Source organism: the organism of the source record quoted next (assembly GCF_019968985.1).
Source record: "MAG: Porospora cf. gigantea B chromosome Unknown PgB_NODE_122_length_36432_cov_140.036, whole genome shotgun sequence".
NCBI lineage: Eukaryota > Apicomplexa > Conoidasida > Eugregarinorida > Porosporidae > Porospora > Porospora cf. gigantea B.
The window spans coordinates 16,045-36,432 of NW_027178591.1; the positions used below are offsets into that span (position 1 = coordinate 16,045).

Sequence of the window (20,388 nt, forward strand, 5' to 3'; positions counted from 1 at the left end):
GTCAGGAAACCTTCTGTACGGTACTTCTACCGTCAACGAAGTTGGTCTTGAACACGGCGTTGGCGTACTGGAAGAAGTTATCTTTCAGTGATACCACAAGGAATTGACTCCCTTTGAAATGCGTGTGGATCATGTTTCCTATGTTCTGGCAGTGAGATAGGTCCAGCGCGGCGTCAATCTCATCCAGAATATACAGAGGACTGGCTTTGAACTTGGAGAAAGCCAGAATCAGACTAAGGGCCAACAGGGACTTCTGTCCTCCAGACAGTTCACCCAGCCCACTCTTCCACTGGCCTCCAAACGCAACACGCATCTCGAGACCCTCCTCCTCCACTTTCTGCAGACAGCACTCGGCTCCCGGAAGTAACGAGCGGAAAATTGCCGCGAAGTTAGCATTGACAGCGGTGAAGCAGCTGCCTATAGCGGCCTGCTTTTTCTGGTCCAGCTCCTGCACGAATTCCAGCAACGAGTGCTTGTCCTTCATCACTTGTTCTCGCTTAGACAGGACTTCTTGGTACTGGTGCTCTGTCGCCTGTAGCTGGGTGTGGGCCTTCTTGTTGACACGTCGACCCATCTTGTGCTGCGTCAGCTCCACAGCCTCCAGTTCGGACTTGGCTTTGCTCACGCTGAATCCCTCGCAGTCGATGGGCTTGTCAAGGTCCATCCAGGGATTCTCGCGAAGGAGCGCCTTTTCCGTCGTCTTTCTCGCCTTCAGATCGGCGTCGAGCTGCTTGTATTGGTGGGATGCCCTCTGGATGTCGGATTCGAAGACCACAAGTGCCTCTGTTTTGAGCTGCAATTCGGATCGCAAGGCCGAGACCCCAGCATTGGCCTCAGAATGAGTCTCTTCTATCTTCGCCATCTCCTTCAGCATTGAGGCTTCTTGTGCCTTCCTTTGCTTCACAGTGGCCATACAGTCGGTTTGGGTCTGCAGCAGACGATCGATACGTGTGTCTGCTTCCGTCATCTCGCTTTCCGCGTCAGCGGTTTGCTGGTTGAGAACTCCTATTTTGTTCCGGAGACCCTGTGCGTTCGTCCGCACGGCCCTCATCTCCTTCTCCGCAGAGGCTAGCTTTCGCTTGAGGCCAGGGAGCTTCTTGGTGAGACTGCTTAGGGTGTTTTCTCGGGAACCACCAGCATTCTCTTTTTCCAGACAGCTCAACTCCTTCTGGGCGACGGCAAGCTGTTTTTCCAACCCGGAGATCTCGTCGACCAGACTCTGTCTCTTGTCTTGCAGGGCACCGAATCGACTCTCTCCGCTTGCACCAGAAACACTCTTGAGGAACGCTTCCAAGTTCAGCTTACTGTGCTGGGCCCGACGAAGCTGATCAAGGGACTTCTCGTACTGTGCAAGCGGCATTCCGTCAAGGCATGTTTGCCCGTTGGATATCTGCGCCTGTAGAGCGGCAATCTGTGACTTGAGGGCAGACTGCATCTGGTATTCCGCCAACAGATTTCCCATGCCTGCCACGGAACCGCCACTCACTGATCCCGAAGGATTGTAGATGTCTCCTTCTTTAGTCACACAGAAGAGGCTATGTGGAGCTTTAAAAAGCCGCATCGCTATGTCAGCCTTACGGCAGAATACGCTTCGCCCAAACACGAAATCTACTACAGGTTGGAACCGCGACTCCGTGGGCGTTACCAGCTCCTGTGCCGTACATACCGCTAGCGGATCCGTGGGAAGGTACGATAGTGCCACCTTGCGGGCAGCTTTCAACTTGTGCTCCTCCAGGCGGGAACTCTGTATCTTATTGAGAGGGATGCAGGTGACACGCCTGGACTTGGACTTCTCGAAGATTCTGACAGCCACCTCGTCTGACTCCACAACCAAGAAACTCAGCTTGCCCTTGCCAGCCTCCTCCAAAGCCATCGAATACGGCTCAGCACACTCCTTCAGATTAAACACGCTGAAGGCCGGCCCGATAATACCAGGATCATCAAGGCTCTTGATCACCTCGAACGCATCACGGATAAGAGCACGTCCCTTCCCGCGTCCTTGCAGGCCGTCCTCTAGCTGTGTTTGCAGCGCGTCCATCTTGCTCCTCCACCCTTCCAACCCAGACTGGAGCTCAGCCACTTGTTTCGGATTCACACTGAAGTCCTCGAGTCGGTCAGAGATCTCCGCGATGAGGGAGTCAACTTTCTCCAGCTCTGCAGTTTTCTTCTGAATGCAGGAATCAGAGGAGCTCTCGGAGGTCGCAACCTCACGGTCAATGTCGCTGCATCGCTGTGGACACGCACCCCCACCTGAGCTTGTGTTGGGCGACAGTCAGGTCGGACTCCAGGCTCTTAAGCGCCTCCTTGGCGCTGGTAAGCTGTTCGCGCAGAGACTTGCCGTTATGTTTACCCTTGCCGGTCTTCAGGGTCTCAAGTGTCTCCTCCACACGGCGAACTTCGTCTTGAGCAGCCTCGAAGGCTCCCTCCTTGTCTCGGACCGCCGCCAGCTTCGTCCGGTTTCCCTCTTCCACCTTCTCACGCTCCGCTATGCATCTGTCGCGTCGTCGCTGGATTTTCTGGCGAGATGTCCTCTCCTCTTCCAGCGTCTCGGTATTGGCGTCGCAATGATGCTGGGCTTGTGCTGTCTCCTTCTGGGCTTCGCTGATCTGCTTACGCAGCCTAGTCGTCTTCTCGTCTGGACCACTCTCCAGCTGCTTGTCTATCCGCTTAGCAAGGGTCGTCGAATCCTTCTTCAGACCTTCGATCTTCACTTGGTTGCTCTGGATGGACCCTGACACCAGTTTCAGGTTAGCTTCCAGAGTTTTCTTAGTCTTCGCTGTGGCCTTGAAGCTAAGAAACGAATGAATCCGCCTGAGTTGGTCGAGCCTGGTAGTGTTCTGTGTCCACGCCACATAAGCCTGACGCTCCTCCTTCAGCGCGTTTAACCCTGGAGTGATCTCTTCCTGCAGGACGGACTCCACCTCTTGCAGCTCCCGCTCCTTACGGTCAATCTTATGGATGCTCTCTGCCCTCTTGACGTCGTACATCTTGGTGCCAGCAGCTTCCTCGAGCATGCTCCTAATGTCTCCAGGTCGCATTTTAACGACCTTTCCGATGCTGCCCTGCTGAACTAGGAAATGAGGGTTCAAGATGTTAAGCTGCACTGAATGAAAGAGTGTTCGCAGTTCTCCCTGCGATAGTGCCTTTCCATTGACCAGGTGCCTGTCTCTGCCTCCGAGGATAACCTGCCTCGTAACTGTCAGCGTCTTGCAGTGCGTGTAGGCCGGAGGGGAAGTCTTGGTGTTACTGTTGTCAAACTCCAGCGTCACCGTTGCAGTTCTGATGCCTGCTTGACCGCGTTTATAGACAAGTTCGTCTTGCTTGGATGCTCTCATCTGTGCTAGGGACCGCATACCCATAACGAAACATACCGCGTCCAGCAAGTTCGACTTCCCGGACCCGTTGAGGCCAGTAATAGCGTTGAACTCGGCATCCAGCGGGCCAAGAACGACCTTTTCACCGTAAGACTTGAACCCCTCAACAACGACTTCCCTCAAGAGCATTACAGGCTTTTATTATTTTGAGGGAATTAAATTCGGTCACGTGTGATATTTCATTTTAGACCTTTTCGATGGGGGTGTCGCCACTGGACGTCACCATGCAACTCCTACAGGATCTCCAAAAATCGAGGGACGAGGGAATACTAGCCGAATATAAGGACCATGTAGTGGTGGAGACCGAGAACGCGATCCGAGACCGAGCTGCTACGCTGAATGAAGAAATGAAGCGGAAGCTGCACGAGGTTGAGCTCCGCAAAACCGAAGTGGACGAGATGGTCAAGAGACGCGCCGAGCTTCGTTCTCACGCCGAAGATCGGGATGTTTTGGCCTCCATCTCGCAGGTGGAAGAGTTCTTCCAGGCGATTGACGTGGAGGCCGAGGAACGCCGGACAGAGGACTACAACGGCAAACTCTGGTCACTGATCGCTGAAGTGCAACAACTCACCAGGGCGTTACATATATACGCCTACACGCGCCACCAGCAGATCATACTGGAGGTGGTGGAAGGCGTGCAGAAGCTAAGCATAACTGCTGACGCGTGGGCAGACCCGGCAGCGCTGCGTCCGTTCAAGAAGAAGCTCAGTCCAGCTGAGTTCGATACAGTGCAAAGGTTACTGTCACTGCTGGAGACCCACGGAGTCACCGAGTGGCTCCCAGGCATGCCTTCAGCAAGCCGAGTGGTAGGCGGCGTCTACTTCCTTGACGAGTGCGCGGCCGTCATGCACACGAAGGGCACCGAGACACCCTGGCATGACGGAGAGGAACTCTACCAAGAGATGGGCTACTCCTGACTGGTATGGATACTGCTCATTCGATCTGCTCATGCGCTGGCTGTGGTTGGTCCCCGTCTCATGCGTCCTTGGGGAGGAGTCGCAGTTTCTGTTCCAACGGAGTAGGATCTGGTCTTACGGCCTGTTTCAGCCCTTCGATAAGACTCGAAGGTACTTTCTGTACCTCAGCAAGGTTCCAGGCGATATTAGCGCCGGCGACATTCAGATGGCTTTTAACGCTGAGAACGCTGAGGGAAACTTCCAATCTTTATCTTTATACGTCCACTTCAATCGCTTCCTGAAATTCAGAATGCGAGACGTCATCGATGAGATCTCGTTCCGAATGCACGCGCCTGTGAAGCCCTTCACCATTCCCACCGTCCGGAAGTACAGACGCCCTAAGAAAAAGCTTGACCATAGTCCGGAGTGGCACGCCCTCAACACCAACGATTTTGAGAGCGGCTCGTGGGTCGTGGAGGTCAGCATTCCCAGAGATTCTGTAGTGGAGGAGTCCGACGAGCTACTGAGCGAGTTGCATGCGAACTTACCATTCATGTCACCAGCAGACGACGCGGAAGGCCTGTTTAACGACGCCAGCCTGAGGTCGAGCCATCAGGCGCAGCCTCCTCAGCCTCTCGGCGAAGCCTTCACAAGACAGTTCGCAGTAAAATTCAGAAAGCGAAGGCGCTAAAGAGTCTGCGCTATGTTCACGCCTTCGTCTTCCGTGCGGTCTTCTCCTCCCGTTTGAGCGACTCCTTCGCTACACGCATGCGGCCGCTTACAGTTGTCAGATCGGTTTTACCATCGACCCTTACGCTCGTACGTCGCGCACTAACTTTCACCTCCGGAGACCCCTTTAAGGCATCTTTGGGCTCTTTGCGCGATGTCTTCACTGCCGTTCGCGTCAGGGAAGGACTGTCCACATGAGGCTTCAGCTTGCGTGTCTTAATGGCGACTGGGGCGTCCGCGCGAGGCTCGTTCTCGGCGGATGGTAGTGGCTCCAGCTGCCCTTCCTTGGTCTTAGGGGTCTGAGAGAGGTTCGTTGTGGATTGGAGCGACGACGCTTTCTTGAGAGCCGTTTCACCCAATGAGCTGCCACCAACACTTCGCATTGATTCCAGAACCGAACTCTTGGCACTTAGACTCTGCCGTTCGCTGCGACACAACGACAGTTTAGAGGATCGCCTGCTATCTGGCGGGCTGCTGCTTGGACTCACGAAAGGACTTTGGCTTGCGGTTTTCAGGGATCCGCTTAGCCCACTCGATAAACCTGAAGCCTTCTTAGTGACCTCCCTGGAGACCTCCCTAGACAGGCTGAGATCAGAGGTCTTCTTAGCGACAATAGTTGCCGGTTTGGTGTTTTTTTTGCCCCAACGGGCATCTGGCCCGCTGTGTGCACTTTGCATCCGCAACAGCAGAGTCGCCTCGTCCACCTCTTCGCCGACAGGAGATCTTATAGGCGACGCACCACAGGCGCTTGACGATGGAGAGTGTAGACTCGGTTGGACGCAAACGACTGTGGAGTCGGCTGAGTCCCAACCCCACCGTCGTAGCGTACCCTCCAGTCCCACCGAAATGATGCCGTCAGATGAAGTGCAGCACTTCACAACAAAACCTCTGTGCGCAGGTGATATGAGTCGCAGGCAGCTCCCAGCTACGACGTCCCAAACACGAATGGAGAGGTCGTCGCCGGAGGAAACGAGCAGCGCGTTGGGCGCGAAGGCCAACGACTTCACCCAGTTGTCATGTCCTTGCAACGTCTTGATGCAGGTGCCTTTAAACCCGTCCCACACCTTGATGGTGCGGTCTCTCGACGCCGAGACGAGGACGCACCCCGCAATGAGTGGTGCTTTCGGACCCCAGCGCGGCTTGAACCCCGCTGGCGACGGACTCACCATCTTCCCTAGCCCTGAGATCACGTCGTTGGGAGCGAATAACACATCTTCCACAACGTGCGTGTGGCCCTTCCCAACGGCGACCACCTGACTGCTCCCTGCGTACGACCGCGAGCACAGACACACCAGTCCCGCGTCGTCGGACGAGGCGTAGAGCGCTCCGCCTTGTGCAGGCACGGCGACTGCACGGACCCACGCCCCGCGGTGGTGACCGAATTGGCCCTTGAGCCGCCCTGCATCCGTGCTCCAGACAATTATGTCTCCATCACGCCCTCCTCCAAGTATCTCGGAGCCGTCGGCGCTGAAAGTGAGTGTAGAGAGCGAGTGGGGCCCCGACGATATGGCCCAGAGGGCCTCCACTGAGCTTCCCGGCTCCACATGCAGGTCCCAGAGGAGCACCTTCCCATCGAAGCCTGCGCTCGCAAGGAAACGGCCAGACGGCGCCAGCGTCACAGCCGTCACGTGCTCGGCGTGGCCGCGCAGCGTGTGTAGCAACGCCGGTGGTTGTCGGTTCGAGTCCCACAGCTTAATCACGCCGTCTGCACCCCCCGTTATCAGTATTCCAAAGTCTTCGTGGACGGCCACGGCGTTCACCGGCTGACCAAGATGCGGGTTAAAGTTCAAGTTGGGCACGGGCCCCGGCAGGTCTCCGGCGTGGACGGATCGCCGCCTGCGTGCCCAGACCTCAGATCACTCACTTTCCGCCTTTCAGACCGCTCAACCTCTTGAGTCTCGCATCTCTTTCCGCGACTTTTTCCTGCAACTCGTAAACTTTAAACTGCAACGAGGAGGTGGCGTTCCACTTTCGCAGCAGCAGCTGTTCCATCGTCGGCTTGCAGTCGCGCGGGAGTTCAGCTTCGCGATGAAAAATCTCTGCAGCGTCCACGCTGACACCCAGCAGGTACTCGTACACCGCGCCTGCAAGTTTGGGATCCTGTGTGATGGTTGGAGCTGCTCATCACCCGCAGAGATGCCTGCATCGGTTTTAGAATACTACATTTTTTGTGGTGAAGACTGAGTGGTACGTTGCAAACAGAGCATCACAAAGTGCAATTTTATGGTCGTCAGGGAAAAACTCCAACGGTCTCTGGAGGAAGCCCGTATCCGTTTGCACCGTGCCGTCGGCGTCCATGTGGACTTGGGCTTTACCGAGGCCAAGGGTCGTGTGCTGAGGGCAAAGCGGGCCTTCCAGCCCGGGGAAGTTATTTTTACGGAGCAGCCGCTGCGCATGGTGCGGGCGGATACAAGTCATCCGTTGTGGTTTGTGGTGGAAGACGATTTCAGTGCGAACCGTCTGGACCCAATTTGGTATTGGTCTGTGTTGTGTTCTCTTCTCACGGAAGATCTAGTGGTGGTTCACCCCGTATTGGCAACCTTGATAAACCATCTGGACCTGCCAAGAATTTCTTGTGACGACCAAGAGCAGCTGGAGCTCTTCTACGCCCCAGACGTGGTGGCACCATCAGCTGATATCAGACGCCTTCTAAAGAACTTGGAGGCTGCCATCATTCCAAAAGTGTACCGAAAGGACATGCAGCTGGTTGAGGAGTTTCGCCGAATCTTTGATCCATTACGTATGGAGCTATTCCTTCAGATTTGGGTGCACAATTGTTTTGAGTTCTCAGAAGACCCTCTGACCTTTGTGGCGTACGCCCAGTCAGTGTACGCCTCTCACTCATGCATTCCTAATGCAGTGTGGTATCTCGATGACGAGGACCCTACTAAGTTTATTCTAGCTGCCCGATTCCACATTATGCCTGAGGACGAGATATCAATATCTTATTTGTCAGAGGAAGCCTTGTTAGAGCTGACCCCCGTTCGACGTCGGTGGCTGCTTGAGACCAAGGGCTTTGAGTGTCACTGTCCTCGGTGCTCTGCCCACACCGACCTCTCGCGCGGCTTCCAGTGCCCCTCCTGCATGAAGGGTATCGTTTGCTTAGGACCCCAGGACGGTGACAGCTTCGCCGAGGGCCGGGGCCTTGCGGTGGAACCTGACGCTGACGTTGCTCGTCGACTCTCTCCCGAGAAGCTTTTTGTTCCGCCCAATATTCCATGCACCTACCGCTTCGACATGGCTTACTTCGAGGACTACATGAACTTCCTCCCTGCGAGGACGTGCCTCCACTGCGGGCACCAGTTGACGGCTCAAGAGATCAGCCGCCTCGTTGCCATCGAGAAGGCCCTCGTCCGAATGGTCAAGGTGCTGACTGGCCAGGACACGGACGAGGAGTCCTGGGAGGAGATGACGGCTCAGGAGTCTGCTTTAGTCGCCCCCCTATGCATACCCGGCCGCGTGCTTGTCGACTCCAACAAGGATCCGTTGCAGGACGTATGTGACTTCATCAAGGCCAATGAGGACCGAAAAGCACTCGGCGAGTACATTGACCAGGTAGTACCCTTTCACTGGATTCGGCTCTGTTGGAAGGAGAAGGAGGTACAGTTCTTCCGGCAGTACAGAATGCGCGATGAAGCGATGCGAACTCTGGAACAGATCACCCCGCTGCTCTACAGACTGCACCCCTGTCTGATTGGCACCCTGGGTTGGCACTTCGAACGCGTGGCGGACCACAAGCTTAGGTTTATGGGTATCACTCCGAAGAGCCTCGAGGATTGCACGCTCTCCGCTGACCAGCAGGAAGCTGCTCGTGCCTCTGACGCGGTCGAGTTGTACACCGAGGCCTACCGCATTCTATCCTCATTATTTGGAACGAGTCATCGAGACTACCTTGAGGTTAGGGTCAAGCTGGAGTCCGCACAGAAGGCGCTAGCGTGAGCGGTATGCGATGGTGGCTCGCCTGTCTCTGTGAGGTTAATAATCCATAAGCATTGCAGCCTCTCCTATTTGAAAGGACATCAGTGTTTCGAACGTAATGACACATCAGCCCCCTTGAGTCGCAGTACGCATCCTAACAGGCTGTATCGGTTGACGCAGCTGGATGATTTCGCCGCAGATGAGTTTGGATGCCTCTTCCAGTCGCTTGTGATACCGGCGAGGAGCCACCCGCGTCAGCAGTGCTGGATCCAGCAGGTAGGGCTTTTGGGTCGGAGAGAAAACTCCGAGAACGCCGCTGCGACGATGGCATGAGATGTAACAAAACGTCACGTAAAGTCCCATGACGAATGAAGCAGCCCCAGGTCTCCCACACGACCATAAGTAGAGAGAGGCAGCTGTGACAGCGATGAGCGTTGAGCTCTTGAAGAATCGCTCTGCTCGGACTGTACGCCAACGCCGAAGTATATCCGGCTTCCGTTCCTCTAGGTACAGAAACTCATCCTCGGCTTCGTCGAGTGAGAGGGCTGTCAAAGCAGCAAAGTCCATCGGCAATTTCAGATATGCAGTTTACAGAGGGATTTCCGGTTTAACACGAATCATTCAGTCATTGAGCCTCCAAACGTCACTTTGTAGCCTTCTCTTGTTGGTTCTGCACCATATAAAGAGCCAGCGCGAGGCCTCTAGCCAAATCATCTGTGGATGAGGCATTCTGTTCTTGTTTGCAATCCTCGGTTTGAGTGGCGACTCCCGTCTCCTCGTCGGTCTGGGTCTGCACAGACCGAGAGGCAGTCACCTTCTGAGAGGAAGGGAACTCGTTCACCTCGGAGTAGAAAGAGTTTTCTGGCGGCCTAGGCGTTGGCTGTGGAGCGCGCATATCCAATGCTGCAAGCTGGCCCCCGTAGGAGGTGGACTTGCGCAGTGAGGAGTGCTGAGCGGAGTTGCTGTGCCGAGAACTACGGTTTGCGTAGGAATTCCGCCATTGGTCAAACTGCTGCGGTGGCGAGTTGCTGCGTCGAGGCCCAAGCTGCTGCGGTCGAGGACCAAGCTGCTGCGGTGAGTTGCTGCGTCGAGACCCAAGCTGCGCGTGTGGGGCGACGGCAGGAGGGCTCGGTTGTCGAAATGCACCTGACGACAAACTATCGTCGTCGGGGAGAACCTCCATATAGGTGTGGTAGGTATCCTCAACCGAGAAGGCATCGTCGTAGTTAGGGTCAGTTTCTGACAAGAACTGCGGATAGGTTGAAGGTGAGCACCGTGGTGAGTCTCCACTGTACTGGTCGGAACCCTGACTGCTTGCAGATGTGGACCCAGCTGACGTCAGGTTCTCCTGGCGATAGATCTTCTTGTTCCGCGACACGGGTATGTCCCGCGCCTCTTGGGGCTTTTTCTTCTCATCTTTCGACTTCGTGAACCACTTGAATACCCCCTTCTTCTTCTTCGGAGTCTGCTTTTCGGGGACAGGCGAACACGATTCTCTGAATCTGCTGTGGACGTGGCTGAGGGACGCGGCTTGGAACTCTGTCTCTGGTATGAGTATGAATCGTTTTCCAGCTGCATCGCGCACCGAACCCAAAAAGGATGCGTCAAACTGAAGTCGCGGCTCGTTGTTGGGACTCGGCTGCTCCTTGAGCGGGTGAAACGACCTCCTTACCGGGTTATGGGCTGCGGGTGCCGCCTGCCTGTGCTCCAACTCTGTTCTTGGCGGGCTGTCCCTCGTCCGCGGTTGCGAACTCATGGACATCCCCATCGGCATGTACTCCGACTCTGTTGACGTTCCATGAAGCTCTTGCCCATTTGTGCAGTACGGCGTTCCCGTCTGCGTGTAGTTGGAATCTGTCGAGTCCTGAAGCTCTTGCCCATTTACGTAGTACAACGGCATTCCCGTCTGCGTGCAGTTGGAATCTGTCAAGTCCGATCCATGAAGCTCTTGCCCATTAACGTAGTTCGTCGGCGCTCGCATCTCCATGTAGTCGGTATCTATTCCCGTATGGTGCTCCTGCCCCATGTCGTCAAGAAACTCATGAGACATGTGCCTGGAAGCGCGGGGCTGACGTCTTTCTATTTGGCTCTGGGGGCGGGGCAGAGAGGAAGATCTGTGGGAGTCGTCCGTTAAGTGGTCGCGAAACGCCACAGACCGTCGTAGTTGCACAGGGTTGTGAGCGTTTCGCTGCAATCCACGGTTACGACCGGAATTCCCTTCTGGGCCACATTGATTGGATAAGAGGTGGAAGCTTTGGAGGGCACATGTTTTGAGGAGGTAAGGCTTCGACTCCAAAGATGTCCGCATCTAACTGCTGATTTATGAATTCAAAATACCACGCAACATACAGTTTCATGATGTTGGCATCAGCAACAAGAGTGTACGATGCACACAGAATGGAGTCGTCAACTGCCCTTCCGATTGGCACAACCCTTTCCATCGTAGATCATTGCGACCAGCGCGCCACGGCTTTAATGTTGTAGCATGCATTGTACGCACTATGTATGCTAACACAAGGGGGATACAGCGATCTGGGGGCAGCCGCACCCAACTACTAATAGACCAGCTTTCAGCTCGCTATTGATCTGAGGGTAATTTAAAAACTTACTCGATTATTATTGGATCGCCAGTAGGGTGCGTCGAGAAAGTCACCAGAACAACCGTAGCAGCCAGACCTATCATCAGTCCAAAACCTGTATAATGCGACGAGGACCCAGAATACTCACCACGGTGGCAGCGACCGTGGCAGCGTGGGCAGGCGTTCTGCGAGGTCTGCAACCTGGCGCAGGATGGGTGTGGGTGGGTGAGAGGCGTGCGGCATACAGCTACCGGTCACTGCTGCTGCTGGACTGGCAGTCTATATTGTCGGAGGCGTCGCAACAGGTGTGGCGCAGTTCAATGTGGTTGTCGACGGCGAGAAAAAGCTGGCCGACGACGTTGCGAGGGCGAGAAAAGCGCTACGGAGTCGGGGATTCTGAGCCCAGTTTGTGACCAGCGAAACTGCGTGTGTGCAAACTTTTGACAGATGCGTATATCATTCATTCTCTTTGTTGGTCTCTGTTTGGGCCTCAGCGGGCCACCTGATGATGATCCTGGAGTTGCCCGGCGAGGCCGAAGTCGAAAGCGGCTTTCCCAAAGTGAGAGCGACCTGACTACACCCCTCACCCTCAATGACCAAAGAAAATCCAAGAGCTCTGGACCCGTTATGCGCCGGCGCTCTCAAGACAACACCCGTGATACTGGCAATGTGAACCGTAGGGCGATTGTGGCGGGAAATCAAATCGCGCAAGGAAGAGTGTTCGAGAAGCTGCTGGTTGCGAGCTGGAACGTTGACAAGATCGCACTAAGAAAAGTCGATCGGTGGACAGACAACCTTCTGCGTTTCGCAACAAGAGAAAACATCCAAGATATATTCATTGGCCAACAGGAAGCTTCCATCATGTCGAAGATTTCGAATTTACCTGAAGGATACCATTCCGTGGCCACGGAGAAATTGATTGCCCGGACAAAGGATGTCAATAAATCCTTCGTCGAGATGATCACGTCCCGAGATGCAAACGACTTCATCAGGTCGTCTTCTGTACGCGCCGCAAACATTATGAAGGGCCTAACCATTGTGGAAGTGCTGGACAGAAATCTGGTGGTGGCGAATGGGCACTACCCAATCACCCTTACGCTCACCAGTCTTGACAAAGAGGCCGAAAGTCTCCTGGCGAAGCTCAACAGTTACGGGAAGCAGCGCATCGTTCTGATGGGTGACATGAACATCAGGTACTTCACAAGCATCCCTGGCCTCGTGACTTTCCCGGCGCCAACAGAGTTCTCTATGCAGAATGTAGTTCGACAGATGATGACCGGCATCAGCCTGCCGAATTCACACGACGACAGTTTCCTCAAGCAAGAGGCAAGGGCTCAGGCGGTAGCCCAGTACTTGGGATTCATCTGCCCCTCTGAGCTCAGGGGGAAGCATCTCATGAGGCTGCCTACCTACTCCTTGGACAATTCAAAGGATACCGCAGACTGCCGTGCAGCCGTTGGCAGCCGTGATGCTCTGTGGGACCAGTACAGGATGCACGAGAAAGTGCCAAGCATGACTGACCTGGTCCGCGATCACAGCAGGGAAGCTTTCAGTTTCTTGCGATGCTACGGCCGGGTTAAGAAGGGATCCAATGGCGACAAGGTTCAGGATTACGAACTTGAGACGAAAAAGAAGAAGGCCGGCTTACAGGTGAACTTTGGCTTTACAGACAAAGTTTGCAAGTATGCCAAGGGCGACACTAACTTTGAAGTCCATTACGAACATGCTAACATGGATGGCTTTGGTTCGGATCATTTACCAGCGGTGGCTGTGATTGATTTGCCGACTCTTGCTCAACAGCCACACGACCTTAAAGCTTGGACTGGAGAGCCCAAATGATTCGATGTGTTCAAGTAATTGTTGTCCACTGTTGGAGTTTTCACGTTGATAATTGTGATTTTCGCATGATTATTTCGCCGTCAAAAGCATCCTTCTTCTTTTTCGATATCGTCGCTGGCTCTTTGGCGACAGCTGCGGTCCCGTCAACGTCGCTGGAAATTATCGACAGCCTGCAGCCTTCTCCCGACCCTTGCCCGGCACAGGCCCCAATTGAACGTCCTTTGGGCTCACTCGTCATACGGAAAGATGGCGCAAGTAAGACCGATAACCGAAGTCGTCTGAGGTTGCTCTGGGAGGGAGTGTACCGAGCAGAAGACGGCCTCACGCCCCTTCGGGCTCTGGTGCCTCCCAACGAGCTGCTGGAGTTTTACAATGAAGGTGTGCATCTAACCATCAAACATAAAAGCTTTCTGTTCGTCTGTGCGGTTGGACTGGGCCCTCTGCTGATGAACGAAACCACGGAGAAAGCGACTTATTCAAGCCCATTGCGGCTTCTATGGCCCCTAGCCCGCCGCAGACAACGCACTCGCCTCGCCCCCAGCGTCCTGGAACGACTGTCAGCCTTCCATCTGTTGGATATAGTCGATTCAGGGCAAGTATCCTGTAAAGTCCCTGAAGTCCTCAAAACGCTCTCTACGTCTGACAGGATGCAGTATCTCCGCGAGTCGACGTCGTTCGCTTCAGTGACCTCGCTAGAGGAGGCTCGATGGACGTTCTTGAATGCTTCCTCTGAGGCTATGAGATATACGCTGCCTCAGCTTGTGACCACCTTGTTAGTGGATATGTCGATGTTGCTGCAACCATGGCGGTCCCACCCGCCCCTTAGCAACAAGGATTCCACCATAATACTCTACCTAGCACTAATATTCCTTTCATTGGAAAGCGAGACTGAGGCCGAGACCCGACTAATCTACTTCCTCATTCAACAGACGTTCCAAGCATTCAGGTGTTGGCGGCTGGGTCACTCTCTGCGAGGACATATCCCCCTTGAGCGGCTCATGGTTACGGTATGCCAGGAGTCGCAGAGGTTCGTAAAGGGGTGGACGAGGCTAACGGCAGCTTGGCGTTCATCCGATTTCGACGGAACGTCAATAGTCGACGCCAACACTCTGAAGATTGTCGGACTCTGGCCAGTGGCACTCAATCCATTTAAGCTCTCCGGGAGGAAATGGGCTGACGTGGCGGACTTACCGCCTTTCAAGACGTGCAAGGGGGCCATGATACTCGACGCTCTTCCGTTTGTGATGAATGAGGAGTTGTGTGCTTGGCGGCTGGACACTGAACTGTCTGTCTGTGGAAAACCATTGGAGCGGCTAGAAAAGCACGTCGTCAGCGAGTACAAGCGCCTTCCAGCCTCTCTCAGCTGCCATCGCCTTCTCATCAACAACAGCATGGTCGAGACAGACGCATTTCCCCCGGATGGCACCCTGGAACAAAGGCTTGGCCCCTTGTGTGAGTGGATCACCACTCCCGCAAATCCGAGTACCTTTCTGGGCGAGATTCCCTGGCCTGCGGGGGACAAGTGGAGGGCTGGCCTCCGGGCCAGCCTCGCCGAAGACATTCTCGCTTCCGTGTGCTCATCCGGCAACAGGTTCAATCATTTCTCGACCGCAGACCAATTCTTGCGGAGTCTTCCACAAACCGGCTTACTTACGCGGCTGACGTGCTCCTACCCCATGTGTTACTGCCAACTCCGCAGACACTCGGTTCCAGATGAGCTGGCACAGCGCCTAAAGCGGTACACCGACCCTGCTAGAGCGGCGGCGTTCGCGGAGGCCTCTCCGTCGCTGTTTGACGGTTTTGGCGCGGATACTGGTGATTCGAGTGCGGGTCCGACCTCGAAAGGCTCCAAGCCGACGAACCGTAACCCGCGAGGTTCCGTATCGGCGCGTGAACGGCTCCAAAAGGTTGTTGAGAATAGGGATGCATCGTTTCTGGAAGACAGTATAACGCAGACCTCGAGGTGGGTGGTGACACCTTCAGTACAGCTCCGAGGTCTTATGGACCCACACGCTATTGATGCGCCACACCCTGACATGAACAAGAAAAGTCCCAAGAAAAGTCCTAAGAAAAGTCCTAGCCCGAAAGAATCAAAAAAACGGAAGATAACCGACATACGGGCAGACGTATCCAACGAAGGGGCAGAAAAAGTCAACGAAGGGGCAGAAAAAGCCAACGAAGGGGCAGAGGTGCTTCATGCTGCAGAAGCTTCATCGCTCATTCCTAGTGGCGACATGGCGCGTTGGCTGGTGCCCACGTCAACTGCGGTCCTCACGTCAAGCAAAGTCCGCCTAGGGGAGCTCGTAGTTGTGTGTCTCCTCCCAATTCAACCTCCGTAACTGATTATAGAAACAGTTCCGATAGTCGTGCTCGTACTGCTAGCCTCGACGTTCAGTCGGCATGTCATCGCATTCGTCCGTAGCCTCAGCAGCGGCACCGGCAGCGACGTAGACGTGGGTTGTGGCAGCAGCAGTGGCAACGGTTCTGGAGGCGCCTGTAGAGTACGTTTTGTGTGTACTTTGCCTGCTTTGGCTTGTTGGGAGGTGCCTCTGCTGTGTTGCTTCGGAGGGGCGTTCGGGGTGGACGAGGTGGGCTTCTGTGGTGCTTTGGGAGCACGTGGTAATTTGTGGGTCGTCAGTCGCGCTGTCCGATTGGATGTGGTCCTGTTGGCAATAATCCACTGCAACCGTTCTTGCGTAGATCTGAATTTCGGCATCCTAGCGGTGCAAGGTTCGACAGGAGCTGAATTCCGCAGAGACTCCGCGACCACTAGAACCTCCTCTTCAACCTCTGGACTGAGGAGCTTCTTCCGTATGATCTGTTTCGCCGTGGGTACGGAAAACTGACTGAACACACGGAGCGCTTCCGTCCTGGACGGCAGGGCTCGGTGCGTTTGAGCGCAGAAGCACTGCGGGCAGAGCTTTGCTAAGGTAACCAATATGCTGTCGTCACAAATCTCCGATAGGAGGCGGTCTGTTGCTGCACGCACCTTTGTCTGCAACGGGTAGCCCTTGATTAGCCCACAGCACACCGCAAGCGACACCTTCGCTCTCAGGCCTAGTTTCGCTCTCAGGCCTGGGTCATCTTCTGGCCAAGTGATTCCCTGGAGCAGGTTCTTCTCCCCCTGGGACACGAGGTCAAACGTGGACTCCAAGTCGCAATCCTCTTGAGGGGTTAGTGAGGACGTAGTAACGGCCGGAGACCTCGCCAGAGGCGGCCGGTCTGAAGGGCCTGGTGGCAGAGCGCCAAACGCCGTGGTCACGTGCATCCTCAGTGCTGTTAGGTGCCTGGCCTGAGAGGATTCGGGCCCCGTGTCGACAGGCCACACGCAGAAGTCAGGGTCCAACGAGAAGGGAGAGGATTCCAAGGATTCATGTCCTACGTATACAAGGAAGGGCTCCTGATCCTCCATCTCACTCCACCGACGACCAGAGAGTTTAAACGGGTTGAGAAGAAGAGGCCACAGTCCTAAAAGCATCAGAGTTTCCGCGGAAAATGCGTGCTTCAGAGTTGGACTGGGCCACTGACCTATGAATCGTGCCCAGCCGGCTTGAATGGACCTGGAAAATCGGGGACAGAGTTGGCGCCGGAATTCCGGTGGAGAGAAATGAAAATCGTCTGAGAAAATCTGACAGCGGAGAGCCTGAAAGGTGTGCTGCACTAGGAAATACACAACCCTGCGGTCCGCCTCACTTGCCCCATCCATGGAAAGAAAAATCATGGTGAGGCTAACGACGATTGTACCCACATCAACTGCTTGAGACTTCCACGGTAACTGTAGCAGCATCGACATGTCCACCAATGCGGTGATCTGCAGCTGGTGGAGGGAGAAGGTCATTGCTTCCTTAGCCACGTCCAAATAGAACCACCTCGACGTTTCCATCTCGCGAACACAAACGGGAGAGCTGAGTTCGCGCAGGAACTGCATCCTGTCCGCGGAAGTGAGATGGCGGAACAGCGACACGTCAGAGACCGCAAGCGACTTTCTATGGACGACATCGACCGCATGAAACGCCGAGAGGCGCTCAAGCGTCATTCTGTCGAACACAGGCGGAGCGCCATCAGGTGATCTAGGTGGGAGCATTCGAAGTTGCCGCAGCTTCGGGTTCTGGGGTGTCAGTATAGTTGGTCCCAGACCGACCACGCATGTGAACAGGAAGCTTTTCTGTTTGATTGATAGAGGCACACCTTCATTGTAGAACTCCAGTAGCTCGTTCGGAGGCACCAGAGCTCGTAGAGCCGGATGGGCGTCTTCGGTTCGGTACACTGTGTTCATCCAGAAGTCCATACAGCTCGCCTCCTGGTAGTCCGTTGCTGAAATGCAGTGTTCAATCCCTTGGGACGTCACGGTGTCTTCGACCAGGATTCCACCAGCCGTGGCTGCGTGTTCGGTTGGGTAGCCCGTTGCTGAAATGCAGTGTTCGGTCCCTTGGGGCGTCGCGGTGTCTTGAGAGGATGGCTCGACTAGAATACCACCAGCGGTGGCTCCTGCCAGTGAGCTGCCCAATAACTTCAGCGAGGATACGCTACTGATGCGCAGCTTCCACAATTTCATGCGAAATGGAGGTTTTGAATGGCAAACGCAGTCTTCACTGGGGAAACTCCGCAGTGAACGCAACAACAGACACAGTCCCCAGATCTTGCAGCTGTTCGTCCCAGGTCAAGATGCTCGTCGAACTAACGCGGGGACGTGGCCCTCTCGCCAATAGTGAACGAAATCTTGGATCGCTTGTATGGGGTTCGCCGTCCAAGGGAGCGCTTTCGCGATCGACAAATTCGTCTTCGACTTCCAATGTTGCCTGTAGGGTGATATGTCGGGTGTCCTTCACAGCTGCTGCAACAGCTTTCTGTTGGACTCTCTTGGGTTTCTTGCCTTTTTTGTGACGTGATTCGCTCTCGTGGGATCTCGAGACAGAGTCGGCACTTTCTGTCGGCCTCTGAACTGCTGAACGATTTTCTGTCGGCCTCTGAAGTGCTGGACGATTTTTCAACCGCCACAGCAGCATTTCTCTCTTGGTGCTGAAACTTCGGCAAGAGGGAGTCTGTGCCAACCACGCCTTGGGGATCTCGTCGGCCTCGTAGCCGAAACGGCCTGAGTTGTTGTCGAGGTCGCAACCAGGTCGCAGGGCAAGCCCCGGCGCTAGAGGGTCGCAAAACGGACGTAAATCTTCGAGAATCTTTTGTCTGTCAGACGGACGTCGGTGTGCTTGCTGACAGTAGCACTGAGGCATTGTTTTCGCAAGCAGTACCAGTTTCATCGACGCGCGGTTGATAGCCACGAGCAGGCGAGCATCTCGTTCCCTATGCATTTTGAACCACTCGGGACTGGACGAGGTTAGCCCTGCGCTGACGGCCGTCGCAAGCGTTAGACGGACTCCAACTCGACTGGGGTCTTCATCAGGCCAGTTCACGTCGCCCAGCAGCGTCCCTGGACGAGGCCTTTCAGTTATCCACTGCGAAACGACACCCAAAGTGTCCGGAGAGTCTTCTGGCATCCGCAGCCGCCTTCGGTTGTTTTTCCAAAGACGATTGGTGAAAGGCGATTCCACCGAACCAAAAGAGCTTATGACGTGGCGTTCGAGGGCATCAAGCCGATCACGACTCTCCTCATTCGTCGAATGTGCTTCAGGTTTCCAAGCAAAGAACGTGGAATCAAGTGAAAACGAGTGGTTCCTCAAATCTTCTGGGATATTCAACTCTGTGTTTGGCCCAAGGGACTCCACATCTTTCCACTGCATTCCCGATATTCTGAAAGGATTGACAAGCAGCGTGTACAGCGTCGTCTGGTCCAGTATCTCGTTGATGTCATGGTCCTCTCGCCTTCCGGAGAAGGAGAGCAATCGGCGCCACCCAACACGCATAGCCTCTCGGTTACTGAGAAAACCGATCCAACCGTCACATGTGTGCTCGTCGACGTGTTGAGTGCCGCTCAAATTGAGGAGCCAGCATCTGACAGCCTGGAAGGACAGTTGCACCATGCAGTAAGCCAATCTTGTGTCTGCGTCGTCATCGAAGGACAGGAGTATGAGTGCAGAGCACATGACGAACGTGGCAACACTGAATCCGATGCCGTGGGATGTCTCACATTCCGCAGACATCTGCAGCAGGATCAACGACATGTCCACCAGAATCGCCACTCGGAGCTCCGGGAGCGTCAGCGACGAGGCCTCCTTGGCGGCGTCCAGGTAAAACCACCTCGCAGCGTTCAGAGGGACAATGGCGTTGTTCACTGAGGACTCGCGTAGGTACTGCTGGCGATCGGCTGTGGTCAGACACTCGAATACCCCCACGTCCGACACGACATGATCCGCTGTGTCGCACATGTCAAGCGCGTGAAAAGCAGAGAGCCGTCGAAGGGTGCTTGCGTCGAAAATCGCTAAGTCGCTTCTCTCCGGAGGAGAAAGCATGCGAAGGCGAGCAGCACTGGGAGAATCCTTGGTCTCATCAAGCACTACGGGGCCCAGACCGACCACGCATGTGAACAGGAAGCTTTTGTGTTTGATCGCTAGCGGCACATCTTCATTGTAGAACTCCAGCAGCTCGTTCGGAGGCACCAGCGCTTGTAGAGCCGGACAGGCGTCTTCGGCTTCGTAGTGGTGTTTCCAGTAGCTTACTGCGTTCGCCGCTGAAGGGACTGAGCAGGCTGTCGGTATCTCAGGGGAACCCCCCGTCTTCTGGGAACAGGCCTCCAGAAGGTCAGGCCTTACCTCGCCGAGGACAGATGCTAGGAGGCCCAGCTCGCAGGCCCCTCGGTTTGGAGGGCATAATATTAGCATATCTAATTTGGAACAAATATGAGTTTTTCCTAGTTTAAGCTCCAGAGAGTATCTCCGGGTTCCTCTCCAGGAATAGCGTCATCACAAGAGACCTCACAACATACGTCATTACGACCGGCGGCATTTAGATGGCGACCCAAATTACGTTTACACATTGCGGTGATAAGACCTTTTGAGCACTATTAAGCCATAACATGCTTGGCCAAGTCAACAACTCTGTTACTGTAACCCCACTCGTTGTCGTACCAGGTAACGAGTTTAACGAAGGTATCGTTCA

General features: G+C 54.8%; 11 protein-coding genes across 14 annotated transcripts; 5 read left to right on the forward strand and 6 right to left on the reverse strand.

The window, feature by feature from the left end:
• Position 1: 1 nt before the first annotated feature.
• On the reverse strand, positions 2 to 3,503 carry KVP17_001222 (uncharacterized protein; the record flags this gene model as incomplete). The annotated part of the gene is made up of 2 exons (XM_068516445.1): positions 2 to 2,222; positions 2,251 to 3,503. The coding sequence occupies 2 exons, from the start codon at positions 3,501 to 3,503 to the stop codon at positions 2 to 4; spliced, it is 3,474 nt and encodes a 1,157-aa protein (XP_068379149.1).
• A 68-nt stretch (positions 3,504 to 3,571) lies between these two features.
• On the forward strand, positions 3,572 to 4,291 carry KVP17_001211 (uncharacterized protein; the record flags this gene model as incomplete). The annotated part of the gene is made up of 1 exon (XM_068516428.1): positions 3,572 to 4,291. The coding sequence occupies one exon, from the start codon at positions 3,572 to 3,574 to the stop codon at positions 4,289 to 4,291; it is 720 nt and encodes a 239-aa protein (XP_068379133.1).
• Positions 4,292 to 4,322: 31 nt separating this feature from the next.
• Positions 4,323 to 4,961, forward strand: KVP17_001223 (uncharacterized protein; the record flags this gene model as incomplete). The annotated part of the gene is made up of 1 exon (XM_068516446.1): positions 4,323 to 4,961. The coding sequence occupies one exon, from the start codon at positions 4,323 to 4,325 to the stop codon at positions 4,959 to 4,961; it is 639 nt and encodes a 212-aa protein (XP_068379150.1).
• Positions 4,962 to 4,977: 16 nt separating this feature from the next.
• On the reverse strand, positions 4,978 to 7,145 carry KVP17_001217 (uncharacterized protein; the record flags this gene model as incomplete). Of its 2 annotated transcripts, XM_068516438.1 has the most annotated exons (3): positions 4,978 to 6,835; positions 6,864 to 7,099; positions 7,128 to 7,145. In XM_068516438.1, the coding sequence occupies 3 exons, from the start codon at positions 7,143 to 7,145 to the stop codon at positions 4,978 to 4,980; spliced, it is 2,112 nt and encodes a 703-aa protein (XP_068379142.1). The 2 variants fall into 2 exon arrangements, with proteins under 2 accessions (XP_068379142.1, XP_068379141.1); XM_068516437.1 differs by lacking the exon at positions 7,128 to 7,145 and having other exon boundaries at positions 6,864 to 6,991.
• Positions 7,146 to 7,222: 77 nt separating this feature from the next.
• On the forward strand, positions 7,223 to 8,938 carry KVP17_001213 (uncharacterized protein; the record flags this gene model as incomplete). The annotated part of the gene is made up of 1 exon (XM_068516431.1): positions 7,223 to 8,938. The coding sequence occupies one exon, from the start codon at positions 7,223 to 7,225 to the stop codon at positions 8,936 to 8,938; it is 1,716 nt and encodes a 571-aa protein (XP_068379136.1).
• Positions 8,939 to 9,043: 105 nt separating this feature from the next.
• Positions 9,044 to 9,484, reverse strand: KVP17_001209 (uncharacterized protein; the record flags this gene model as incomplete). The annotated part of the gene is made up of 1 exon (XM_068516424.1): positions 9,044 to 9,484. One exon carries the CDS (start codon positions 9,482 to 9,484, stop codon positions 9,044 to 9,046), a length of 441 nt encoding a protein of 146 aa, XP_068379129.1.
• Positions 9,485 to 9,560: 76 nt separating this feature from the next.
• Positions 9,561 to 11,225, reverse strand: KVP17_001208 (uncharacterized protein; the record flags this gene model as incomplete). Of its 2 annotated transcripts, none has more annotated exons than XM_068516423.1 (1): positions 9,561 to 11,225. In XM_068516423.1, one exon carries the CDS (start codon positions 11,223 to 11,225, stop codon positions 9,561 to 9,563), a length of 1,665 nt encoding a protein of 554 aa, XP_068379128.1. The 2 variants fall into 2 exon arrangements, with proteins under 2 accessions (XP_068379128.1, XP_068379127.1); XM_068516422.1 differs by having other exon boundaries at positions 9,561 to 10,967.
• A 718-nt stretch (positions 11,226 to 11,943) lies between these two features.
• On the forward strand, positions 11,944 to 13,335 carry KVP17_001216 (uncharacterized protein; the record flags this gene model as incomplete). The annotated part of the gene is made up of 1 exon (XM_068516436.1): positions 11,944 to 13,335. The coding sequence occupies one exon, from the start codon at positions 11,944 to 11,946 to the stop codon at positions 13,333 to 13,335; it is 1,392 nt and encodes a 463-aa protein (XP_068379140.1).
• A 65-nt stretch (positions 13,336 to 13,400) lies between these two features.
• KVP17_005206 (uncharacterized protein) lies at positions 13,401 to 15,674 on the forward strand (the record flags this gene model as incomplete). Its single annotated transcript, XM_068515012.1, has 1 exon — positions 13,401 to 15,674. One exon carries the CDS (start codon positions 13,401 to 13,403, stop codon positions 15,672 to 15,674), a length of 2,274 nt encoding a protein of 757 aa, XP_068379156.1.
• KVP17_001224 (uncharacterized protein) lies at positions 15,662 to 17,890 on the reverse strand (the record flags this gene model as incomplete). 2 transcript variants are annotated; one of them, XM_068516447.1, is made up of 2 exons in its annotated part: positions 15,714 to 16,037; positions 16,073 to 17,890. In XM_068516447.1, the coding sequence occupies 2 exons, from the start codon at positions 17,888 to 17,890 to the stop codon at positions 15,714 to 15,716; spliced, it is 2,142 nt and encodes a 713-aa protein (XP_068379151.1). The 2 variants fall into 2 exon arrangements, with proteins under 2 accessions (XP_068379152.1, XP_068379151.1); XM_068516448.1 differs by having other exon boundaries at positions 15,662 to 17,890.
• Positions 17,891 to 17,924: 34 nt separating this feature from the next.
• KVP17_001218 (uncharacterized protein) lies at positions 17,925 to 20,111 on the reverse strand (the record flags this gene model as incomplete). The annotated part of the gene is made up of 1 exon (XM_068516439.1): positions 17,925 to 20,111. One exon carries the CDS (start codon positions 20,109 to 20,111, stop codon positions 17,925 to 17,927), a length of 2,187 nt encoding a protein of 728 aa, XP_068379143.1.
• Between the last annotated feature and the right edge of the window lie 277 nt (positions 20,112 to 20,388).